The sequence below is a fragment of the Cervus elaphus genome, chromosome 9 (assembly GCF_910594005.1).
Source record: "Cervus elaphus chromosome 9, mCerEla1.1, whole genome shotgun sequence".
Classification (NCBI taxonomy): Eukaryota; Metazoa; Chordata; class Mammalia; order Artiodactyla; family Cervidae; genus Cervus; species Cervus elaphus.
Window position 1 is genome coordinate 51,160,907 of NC_057823.1, and position 12,400 is coordinate 51,173,306.

The 12,400-nt window shown below is 41.1% G+C and overlaps 1 protein-coding gene across 2 annotated transcripts in view; it reads left to right on the forward strand.

Annotated features, from left to right (window-relative positions):
* The first annotated feature begins 2,820 nt into the window (after positions 1-2,820).
* KDM3B (lysine demethylase 3B) overlaps positions 2,821-12,400 on the forward strand; it is a 56,253-nt gene continuing 46,673 nt past the window's right edge. The window contains exon 1 of one of the 2 annotated variants that reach the window (XM_043912876.1): positions 2,821-3,213. In XM_043912876.1, coding sequence (XP_043768811.1) covers positions 3,016-3,213 — 198 coding nt within the window. In that variant the 5' untranslated portion in view covers positions 2,821-3,015. The remainder of the gene's footprint in view (positions 3,214-12,400) is intronic. The other variant, XM_043912877.1, reaches the window with a different exon arrangement.

Sequence of the window (12,400 nt, forward strand, 5' to 3'; positions counted from 1 at the left end):
TGGGGAGAAGGCCACCCAACTCTTCCAGCTGCTTCTTCTATGACATGGCTGAACTTTTGCCCCTCAAGGACAGTATTTGGTCCCTGGGCCCTTTGCAGCCACAGTAGTTATATCCTGTGACCCAGCTTCTCCTAAGACCTCAGTTATTTCTGGCAGTCTGATTTGGTCTCCTGTTTCCTTGGTACTTATACCCATCTCTTCTTACCTCCTGTCACTCTCACTTCCAGCAGGGTGAAGTCAAGTATTAATCCATTCTTCCTCCCTGAGAAATGCTAGATGGTGCAATTAGAAACTTGTCTAGAATGGTTTGTAGGCTTTGGGAAGTATGGAGAAGGCATGATAGGGACCTTGTCCAGGAGTGTCTTTTCAGAGTTTTCACACATGTTGTGGAGAGCTGGAGATAAAGTTGTCAAAATTCAAAGTCCAAAGACCTCAGCAATTTCTCCATCCTGAAAATACTGATTTTGGAAAACTACCCTAGCAGCAGAGCTTCTTTTTTGCTCTAGAAGGTGGTGTTTTCCCTAATGCTTCAATTTGGAATGTTCATTTTTTGCTGAAAGAAGCAGTGTGGCTCACTCTCTCTCTTTAAACCTTTCTATTCCACCCTTCCTTTCTTCTCCCTCTGTTAGCATTCTTCCAATGTGTGTGGGTGAAGTGTAGTTGCTTAGAGAGCCAGGCAGGAGCCTCTTGTCCCTAAGGCATAGCCTTTCTTTACCAGTTGTGGCACTGACTTGCCAGGTGGCAAGAAGAGTCAAGTTGCTTAGCCTCCGACCCAGTTTCCTGCTTCAAATTGGTGGCACTCATCACTGAATACCAATGAAGTGTGCAAGAAGACAGGATTGGCTTGACTACCTGGAGGAGGAACTTTGAGGGGATGAAAATACACCCTGAAAAGAGTGGGAGTTGTCACCTATCCTGGAAACGAAGTAAGAAGGGCTTTGAGGGGGTAGGGCTATAGCATGTGGTTAAAGAATCTCAGAATTAAAGCTTCGTTCTTTGTATAAAACTGCTGTTACGTTTCACCTACTGTTTGAGCAGGGTTAAGGCCTGAACATCTAAACTTACCTCCCTCTGCTTTTTTTCCTTTCTGTTCAGTTTTTTTGTTGGGTTTTTCTACTGTTTATTTTCTCTGAAGGCTAGTGTGATTTCATTTTCCATTGCTGAAGCATAGGAAAGAATATAAACTTGATGAGGGTTTTGTTTTATTCAGTGTTGTAGCCCCAACACTTTGAAAACTTACTGGCTTATGAAAAGTGTTGCCATATTTGTTGAATTTTTTTTTTAATCTTTGCTTTCCCATTCCTGAGCTTAGGCACAAAGACACCACTTGTGTCTGGTGCTGTGAGAAGCCAGCTTTGGACAGTGGGACAGTAATAAGAGCTCCACGTGGGAGAAAATCCCAACAGTGAATTTTAATGGAAAATCTGCAAGGCAGCTAGGTCATGTATGGATTCATCCCTCTTTCTCTTCTACCAACTACAATTTGTGTGTGTGCTTTAAGAGGTGTCTTGGCCCAGAAAAAATCAAGAAAAATTGAATCAGGCCTCAGGTTGGCTATGGGAAATGGACATTATAAGGAATAGGGAGAAGAAAAAATCCAAAGAAATGTTTCCTTGGTGCTCCATAGGGTTAGTTCTAGAATGGCTTCACTGGATGTTGTATTTTGACTGAAGCCAATAACAGGTGCTTCCCTCTGGCCCCCAACCTTTGCTACAAGGCAAGTAGGTCAAGGGTAAAGAAGATTTTTGAACAGATTTCTGGGTAGGCACATAAGTCTGGAAAGAATGCTACTGCTCTTAATTGTGGGTCAGATCAGTGAAAGAAATGGGTACTTTTAGGGCAGTAATCATGGATTAATACCATATCTTTTCCTGGTTTGTATCTACTTCCATGTATACTCTGCATCCATAAGATTATGGAGCTTGTGCTAGTCTCTAACATAACCAATGTTAATGATTGAGATTTCTCATTGCCCAGTGTAAACAAAAATCTAGGCAAAAAATATCTTATCTCCCCTTCTATACAACCACTTTTCTGGCAGGAGTATCAGTCTTCCATGCCTATGAATTCAGATAGGAGTGGTGGGGTTTTCTTTGTCCTCAGCTCCACTTATTTCCACGGTAAGAGATACTTTGGTCTCTTTCCAGTTCCCTTAAAAGTTGAATTGAGAAACACCTGGACTTAATAACATTGGCTGATTTGGAAGCAGGAAGAAGCTCCACTGGGATATGTCAGACTATCGAGATGTTGGAAGCATGTTGGCCTTCAGCCAATATAGAGTGGCATTATCACATACAATGGGTATAAAATGTTGGTCAGTTGGAAAGGGACCTATGAAGTATTGGTAATGAAATGATACCATAATTTCAAATAATGAAATGGTACCATGTTATGGACCGGTGAGAAGAAAGATACTATGTCCCGTGGGCCAATGGGAAGTTTCCTAAAAGATAAGGACGGGAGGGTATTGCCTATTTTCAGGCTTGGAAATCAATCAGGTACTGGGGCACTAACTTCTTATCTCAGAATATCAATTCTCTAGGTAACTTGTCCCTCAGCCACCCACCCCAGTTAAAGTCTTTGGTATCCGAGGAGGGTAAGCTAAAACCTTCTCAGATGAAGGGGCCCCCTAAGGGAAATATGGCACCAGGATGGTGCCAAGGGAGACTGAAGGACCCGCCCACTTCCCCACCCCGGCCGAAACTGCAATTCCCCTCCCTGCCGCAGGGGGCACTGCAGGCCCCGGGGAGGTTGGGGCGGAGCGCTGCGAGGGGCCCGGAGCTGCAGCCCCGCTCCGAAGCGCGGGGGGCGCTGTGCGGGGCCCGGGCTGCGGCTCCGCTCCCGGCCACGGGGGGCGCTGCGAGGCGCCGGTGGTTGGTGGTGGCTGTTGGGGGGGGTGGGGGGGAGCCGCGGCCGCGGGTGGTGCGGAGGGAGGCCTTGCGGGCGGATCGGGAGATCGGCGGCGGAGGTGGTGGGAGGCGGCGGGCGGGAGCACGGGTCCGGCCGGCCCTGGCGATGGCGGACGCGGCGGCCTCCCCGGTGGGCAAGCGGCTGCTGCTTCTGTTCGCGGACACTGCGGGCTCGTCCTCGGCCTCGGTCCCCGCGGCGGCGGCGGCGGCGGCGGGCGGAGATCCGGGGCCTGCGCTGCGCACTCGGGCCTGGCGGGCCGGCACGGTGCGGGCCATGAGCGGGGCGGTGCCCCAGGACCTAGCGGTGAGTGGCGGCCGAGGCGGGCACTCGAGGCCGGGGTTGCACGGCCTGCGGGCGGCCTCCCCGGGGGCCTTTGTGAGGGGGCGGTGGGGTGGAGGTGACCCAGTTCCGCGCCCCCAGATCTCCTCAGCGCCCCCCGCCGGCTCCTCAGCACCCCGAGCTCTGACCAGCATGGCTTCCGCGTCGGGGTGCGCGCCCCGGTTTACCTCGGGGGGCAGCCAGGGCGCTAGGAAATGCTGCCTCCACCCGGCAGGCCCCGCCTCCTGAGCGACCCCTTTCTCAGCGTTCCCCCCAACACTCCTACGGAGCAGGCTCTAGCACCCTGGGTTCCGGGGCCCCTTAGAGTTCTGCCCGTGTGCCGCTGCCTCCTGGAAGAAGCGGACCTGTAGTCTCCAGCCTCTCGTGGGAGACCTGCGCCCTGTTCCCTTCTTCCCCGAGCCCCGAATGGGGCGGGAATGTGGGCACTTGTGGGAGATCGAGAGGCTGCAGTTGGAGCTGCTCAGGGCTTTTTTATCTGGCAGTTACTTCCTCCTTGTCTGAGCCAGACTCGGCCAGGCTGTCTCCAGAAAGGCCAGCTCTCTTCAGGCTCCTCTCTCTTTGCGCTTCTGGGTGACAGGAGCTGCCGTAGTGGCTGCTTTTGATAAGTTTGAGATCTGTCTTAGCAGACAAATGGGGCTGTTGGGTGGTGCTTTTTATCTCCGAGCTGGGCAACTCCCCCAAACCTTGGGAGAGGTTTTGTTTTGAAACTTTATGTTGGGGCTTGGCCACTTTTGAATACTTGTCTTGGTGTATTTTGTGGATAAAGTTGTTCAGTAGTAGAACTTAACTAGCATTCGTGTCCGTGATGTGTTATTTTTGTTAATGTAGCGACGAAATGTTGTCTTTGAACTTTGGCAAGCCTCTTTAGTTCCTCATTCTGATAGCGGCCCTAGGTTCTGTGTTGAGATAAGGCTGTGAAAAATAGGGGGATTCTTTTAGATTGTGGTAGATCCGCAGGCAGAAGGAAAATTTTCTTAATGAACTTGCTTTTGCAGATTTTTTTTTTTCGCTGTAAACGGGAATTCATTTTGTAAGATTTGATGTTAACATTGCAAGGTTTTGATACTCATTTTTCTACCTATCGATCAGTGGTTTTGGACTCCCCGTCCCGCCCCATATATTAGTCTTCTGGGTTGTTTTGCTTGTGGCTGGCTTTGGCTTTAAGAAAAAGGCTGCTTGGACATTTATGAGGCTTTAGTGGGGCGAATTTTTAAAGAGGTATCAGGAATATAATGAGGTGAGGAGGATGATTAAGCAAGGAGATTTGGAGTTAAATTCCTTTGCGATTTCTTTAGAAGATTGCTTTTTAGGTTAAGACGGGGGTGGCGGGGGTGGGGGGGGAAGGTGTCCCTCTTAGATCCAGTAATTTACCACCTTGAACGCAAAACTTAGGTTAAGATCCACCATTAAATGCATATTTTGACCTAAAAACTTAGTCTGTCCTAGCGTTTCAGTCGAAGTTTTCTGTTCTAGTTGTTTCCTCCATCAGATGAATTGCTAATGAGCTCTGCACCTGAAATGGCTACCCATTCACTTTGTTGTTTGCTGAGCTCCCAAAGGGCAGTGGTTTTTGAAGCTCACTGAGATGCTGGACACCTACTAAGCTAAAGACTGAAGAATTGTGCCACTGGGCCCATGGAACTGGTTTCTCAAATCAAGTTAAAAGTTTCAGTGATTCAAAACAAAGTGTTACAACTGTGTTGAGGTCTTGGATGGAGCTGTATGCATTTAGAAGCAAAGGCAGTTTGGGGTTTTAAGAATAGGCTTATGCTTGTCTCGTATGTATAATCAAGGAACATAGATGAGAAAAAAGCGACAACAAAACTCAGCCTTTAAAATATTTTACTAGCTTGCAGAATTGCTCAAGAATTGCTGCTGTGATGATGAGGTTCAGTTAATGACAACAACTAATATAGAATCAGAACTGTCCGTTTGTTTTCCTTTTTCATTAAAGAGATTTCCTTTGGACCCTTGGCATGTGTGCCTCTCCAATTTTGCACCACACAACCGTAGTAAACACAACTGTCTTCCAATCAAAAGTGTTCTTCCTGTACTCAAGGGTGGAGTTTGCAAGCAGCTGGCCTGTGATTGGACAGATTTTCATTCAGTTATGTTTAAGATGTTTTCAGGCATGCCTGGTTTTGAGTAATGCATGGCAGGGCGCCCCCTGTTAAGGATGAGTAATTGAGGGTTGAATGAATGAGTTTTTGAAGTGATTGCAAACACTTTGCAATTTTCGGCTCCATTAATATCCTCTTTCTAAACAATTTTGATCCAGAAATCTTTCAAAATGTAGTCCTGATTCATTAATGAACCCCCCCCCTTTTTTTTAAAAAAAAACATTACTAAAGCCATAAATCAGGATCTTGATCAAGAGTTTTGTTGAAAAGAATTTGATAGCTGGGCATTTTCCTCACCAAAGCTATGCTGAGAAATAAGTACTGAGATTTTGAATTAAGTAATTAAACATCTTTTTTTCCTTCCCCTCTTCCATGTAATAGTAACTTTATTTGTATTTCAAAATAGGCTTGTTATATTTGAAAAAAAGTCTAGTTACAAAATTAGTATCATGGATTTTTATGCCTTTCTAACACTGTGTCCTCTTTGTGTTCTGGATCGTTGTTGGTCCATGTGACAGAGACCTTGGGACCTTCACATATGTAGGCATGGTAACACACACAAAAACATAGATTTTTCTTTTGGGGATAATAAAAGCAAAACTTGCATTTTGCAGAATGTCAAAATGCCAAGAGTATACACAAGAAGGTCAACAATCTGCATCCTTTAGCAGCTTCCACGTGTTGAAGAAGCCTTGTGTGTCTTCTTAATACTGGTACAAAAATATAAAAACATTTCTCTATATACAAATAGTGGGGGTTTTTTTCGTTTTGTTTTTTAAGCAAATGCTATCATACTGTGCAATATCTGTAGCCTGTGTCTTTTTTTTTTCTTTCCATTTAACATTAGACCATGAGTATCAGTACCCATGACCTTACTCATCATTTTAGATAACTACATTATAGAATGGATGTACAATGATTTATTCAATCATTTCCCTTTATGATGGGCGTTCAAGGTATTTTAAATTTTTTGACACTTACAGTGCAGTTAGTATCCTTGTACATATGTCTTTATGTAATCATGGCTTTATTTCTAGTTTAGCCATCCAGGAGTGAAATTGTTGGGTTAAGGAGTACATGTATATATTTTCATTTTATTGGGTAACCCCAGTTTATTTTCCTATGAGATTGTAGCATTTCATACTCTCACCCACATGCAGGCAGTGCTTGTTTCTTTTCATCCTTGCCATCTCTGGTGTCATCAGTCTTTGTCACTTTTTGCAATCTGATGAGTGAAAAATAGTATCTAGCATTTCCATGACCACTGATCTTTTTCTGTGTTTATTAGTCTCTTACATTTCTTTTATGAGTTATTTATGCCAAGTTTTTCCTGTTTGAAAAAATGGAAGTTTTTTTATTGTGTTCAAGTTCTGTATTTGTCACATTAACCCCTTTACCTGTCAAGAGTATCATTTCTCTCATTTGTCTTTTAACTTTGTTTAAGGGTTGCTTTGCCACATAGAAAAATAAAATGTTTATATCGTCAGGTCTATTAGACCTTTCTTAACGGCTTCTGGGTTTAACTGCTTGGGAAGAAGACACCCAGCCTCACCTCTGCCACCTTGAGCCTGTATAACTATTCTTCAGATTTTCTTTCTAATGTTTCATTTTTTTACCTTTAGATCTTTAGTCCATCTGGAATATTTTTATAAGTGGTATGTGTGATGGACAATGTAACTTCCTACTGAGTAGGAACCACTTGTGGCAGCATCAATTTTATTAACTAATTCATCCTTTTTTTTTATATGATAGAATTAAATTATGCTTTTAGTAGTCATGAATTGTTTTGAATGTTTATCTTATCTATCTCAGCTATCCAGAACTTGCAACAGGAGTACAAGCATATCTGCCTTAATTTTTTTAACCCTTTAAAGGAAAGGTGGGCCTTAAAGTACTCCTTTTCTTTGATTTGAGTTGATGTAATAGATGTGGGAGTGTCCAGGCTAATACCATATTTCTTCCGTCTGGTAGTCTTCGAAGAGGAGTGAAAGCATATCTCCTTTTTTTTAAAAAAAAAAAAAACTCTTCCTGCAACCTCTCCACTTTGTCTCAGGATAGGTGGACTTTAAAATAGCTGTCTAGTTTGTTTCTAGATAATATAATAATTTCCAGTGTACAATCTAATATTATTTATTCTCAACCTAAGTTCACACATAGAATTTCAGCCCTAATTGAATTAGGAGATCAACCTTTAATGATTATCCGTAAGTGTTCTTTTTTTGCTTATAATCCCTAAGCTAAATAAAAATCGAATAATATTGTAATATGCTATTTATTAAAGTCAGTAGAGTATGTTTTGTGAATCACTGTATGGTTTAGAGAACTTTAAATAAAAATGAGATGGTGCAAAAGAATATATAATGGTTAAGTGTGAGGCCACACACTTTTCATCCTAACTCTCCTCTTACAGCAGGAGGTCTGTTTTTGAAACATGGAGCCACTATTGAATTTTTTAGGCACTCAAGTGCTTTGTGTAAGTTGCTTTTTAAAGTTTGTCTTTGTTTATGTGTGTATGTCATTTTTGATACTTCTATCTTACTGTCTTTGCATTCTATTTATTTCAAGACTACAATATGTCCACCAGTGGTCACACTGTACACTGGTCATTTTGTCCAGCATCCTCTCCCTTTACTGTACAATCAGATTTTTTTCTTGTTAATTATGCATTTGTTTCTAAGAGTTGTTTCACTAACTCTCCATCTGTCAAGGGCTCATTCCCTCCTTTAGTACTCACTGGCATAGATCTGTTCTCCACCTTCTTCTTGTTGATTTAGTTTCCCCTCCACCCGCCTAAACCACGGGTAACTAACATGGCATTTTCTGTTAGTGATTTTCTCAGCAACAGCTGGAGTGGGTTCCAGTAGGCTTTGCTTCCTCAAGGCCTGGGGGACACAACACCTGTTGCTGTTTCTCAGTTTTCCACTGCCTTTGACAGGTTGGTGGTTTTTAAGCCCTCCGTATCCCACTTTTCCTACCGCTAAAGTGTCTTTCTGCAGTTGGATAAAACCTTCCTGATTGAACAGTGACCTCGCTTAGTTTTGCAAGGGCACCGCCCCCTCTAGGAGGGGGCGGTGGTGGGGGAGTTGTGTGTCTTCAGGGGTAATCAGGCTCTAGGGAACTGATTCTCACTAGCCAGACTCTTGAGACTGATTTGTAAATCCACATGTAAAGTTATTAATTTACAATGGGAGATAAACCTATCCAGAGATCTGCACAGAGCCCCCTCCTGGTCTACTCAGGAGACCAAATTACAGATAAGAGGGATCCTTGTCCTGCAAAGAATCAGACAAGGAAAGCTGGGCTTTGCCAAAGGGATATTTACAATATGCACTCTTGCTGATCCTCTGCTTTCCTAGTACTTTCTGGCTTCTGTGTTTTATACCCCCTCTACCCTTTGCTTTTGATTTTGTCGTCCATTGAAATCCTGTGAAGAGAAAAGAACACCTCTATCAAGTCTTTCTAAATCCCAGTGTTTTCCTTTATCACTTGGTGAGATACTACTTTTGTAATATTTATTTATTTTTCTTGGTGTAGATACATAACAAGATATATAGCTTATCTGACCTTCTAGATTGTAAGTTCATCAAGAACAGGGAACATGTGCATTTTTACTATTACTCACCTTAAGTAGAATATTTAGAAGCCAGTATTATGTTAACTTTTATTTCTGATTTTTTATTTTATTTATTATGGATTTTCTACTCTGTGGCCCCCTGTATTTAACTTGATCTTTAAGGTTTTTTCTTTTGTATATTTTTACTGATATTGACTCACAAATTTTCTCCTTTACATGATTGGATTTATATTTGGGACCCCCATCCAAGGTACATTGTCCGTTGGTTTTTGTGATTTACATCAGAGTTGTTAGATGTGTTTTGTTTTTCTGATTCTCAAATAGTACATGTCTAGTATACAAAATGTAGAAGTTATTTTAATAAAAATAATAAGTAAAAAAAAAAGCCCCCGTAGAATCACAACCTATTAAAAACTGCTATGTTTGGTACATATTCTAATCTTTTTTTTAAGTTGAATTCATACTGTATTTTCAGTTTTGAGTTTTTCTTTTAACTTAATATGTCAGTTATTTTCATGTATTACCAAAAAATTTTGTATTATAGGTGATTTTAATTTTTTGTCATTTTTTGTATTTTCCACAGATAACTTGTGTTGCTTTCATAACTGAAAGGGAAACAATAAATGCTCTCAAAGAAAATCTCATAGTTTTTGTTGACTGGCTAATTTATTTAACTGTTCCTCTTTCATTGGATACTGAAATTGTTTCAGATTTTATGGTTTATTAATATTTCTGTGATGAATATTTTTGTGAATAAAGCCTGTTCTGTGTTTACTATGATTTCCTAGGATTATTGCCAAAAATGCTATTATGGGTATACACATACTTAAGATTCTTGATATATGACAGTTTTTTTTTCCTTTTAAGTCATTCCAGTTTATAGTCTAACCAGTTATGAATTTGCTTAAGAAATGCATATTTATCAGAAGCCCAAGATCCACTAGGCATTTCACATTATTTTATTTAATTCTACCACAGTTCTGTGAGGCACTTACTGTCCCTATTAATAGACAAAGGAAGTAAGTCTCAAAGAGGCTAAAGTAACTTGCTCCCACAGCTAAGAAATGGGCAAGTTGGGATGCAAATCCACATCTTTGTGATTCCTCTGCACCTAAAACCATTTATATATATGTATATATATATACACACACTTGAGTTTGTATTCAGGTTATTTCTGTGCTCAGTTGCATTTGACTGTTTGCAGCCGCGTGAACTGTAGCCTACCAGGCTCCTCTGTCCATGGAATTTTCCAGGCAAGAATACTGGAGCAGGTTGCCATTTCCTACTCTAGGGGATCTTCTTGACCCAGGGATCTAACCCTTGTCTCTTGCACCTCCTACATTGGCAGGCAGATTCTTTACCACTATGCCTGCTGGGATTCTAATATCATTTGTAACAGAGTTCATATTTCATTTAGAATGTAGTTAGGAAAACTGGAAAAGTTAGGAGCCTTGGAAATTAGTTACATTTTCCTTACCTTCTCACAGTCATTACTATATCCTGTTATTTTTATCTCTAATTTCTCAAATATGCTTTTCATTCATACAGTCTTGATCTAGACCTTGGTTTAGGCCTTTTACATCTCTTACCTGGGTTTTCATCCCTTTATAATTAGTCTCCTTGCCTCCAGTTTCTTGCCTCTATGAGTTCCTTTCAAACCTGATCCAAAAGTTAATTCTTTCCTTTAAAAAAAAAAAAGTTAATTATATAAATAATATGTCTAAGGACAAAAAAGGAACATTTACTGATAAAGTATTACCTTATTATCAGATAATACTATTACTGCTCCTATCCCAACCCTTCTCCTGTCCTCCCAACTCCCTGAAAAATCTGCAGCTTGCTTTTTTCCATATAGTATATCTTAGAGACCTATGTTCATCTATTAGATATATCTCATTTTTAAAACTTCCTTATGTTATTCCATAATTTGAATAAAGGATGTTTAATACTTTTTGTAATTTCTATTTTGATTTCCTATTTAAACTGAATATTGAGACATTTTTCCCCTTAGATGGCATTATCTTTATAAAATGCACATGAAAGATGTCTGTGTATATTGTCATTTCTCCCACCCACCTTAAAACAATCAAACGCTCCCCCAAGGCCTATAGAAGACAGCATAAATTCGAATGTGTACATGGCTAGGCTTGTAGAAATAGCTGGGCAACAGACTGAAGGGTATGAGGGGATTGACTACTGGAGAGTTCAGACATACCAACAGAACCCCCACTCTGCTGACCAAACAAGAACCTTTGCCACTGGGTTTCAATTTATCATCCGTTAACAGGCCAACAAAACACTTTACAGCTAACTTACTAGCTGCTACATCCTCCTCCTAGAACACCGAATCTGCTCTTAGGTTTCTCTGATTTTGCACCTGCTGCAGTCTTTCTCTCCCTTCTCTGCCAGAAGAATACAGTTTGTCCTTTGAGATCCAGTTTGTATACCACTACCTCTTCCATGAAACCTTTCTTTTTTCCCAAAACATATACCTTCTCTAATATGTTCAGTCTTTATTACTGCTCTTACTACATACCTCAGTAATAATTTCTATACCTCTCTATTGGCTCATCTAGGGTTTGATTCCCTCCTGCCAGGTGCTACCTTATTCACCTTGATCTTCTTGGCCCTGGCAAGTGTTTTGTGCACATGCACACAAACACACACATATTTTTGAGGCATTCTGTTTTTGTTGAGTAATACTTTTATTAATTGTAGTAAGAATGGCCATAGGGAGGACCAGAATCCAAACTGATTACTACATAATTATGTGGTTAGCATGAAAGTTTGTATTACTCAGACTACTACTGTCTGATTTTATCAAACTTAGGTTAACTTACTTGATTTTTTTAAAAAATTATTTCATTTTAATGTCACTGAAATGAATGTGCATTACATATAGACCATAAAAGGGATTTTGAAATGAAAGTAAGTGTTTTACTACTAACTCTCCTTAACTAAAGAAATATTTTACACATCTAGTCCTTAGGCTCTAGCTGCACAATAATACTTTTTGCTACTTTTACTCTAATAGTAGAAATTTTAAAAATACTTAAAAATCAACTCAAAACTGTTTTAGTTCTGTTCTGTCCAGATTATCAACCTGCGTTGGCCATCTCTAACTCGGTCCAAGCACTACCATTGATTTTTGTTGGCTTATATCCCTTCTTCCTGTTTTGTGACATAGCCACTACCATTTAAAAAAAAATATTTGTTTGTTTGGCTGCACTGGGTCTTAGGTGCAGCATGTAGAATCTAGTTCCCTGGTCAGGGATAGAACCTGGGCACCCTGCATCGGGAGCATGGAATCTTAACCACTGGACCACCAGAGAAGTCCCTGGCCATTACCATTTTAAGAGTTCATGTTCTGTGTACTTTGACCTGAAATGATTCTTCACCTCATTTATATATTCTAACTCCTTCCATCTCTAGCTAGGAAGTGGAACAGAGAGTGCTA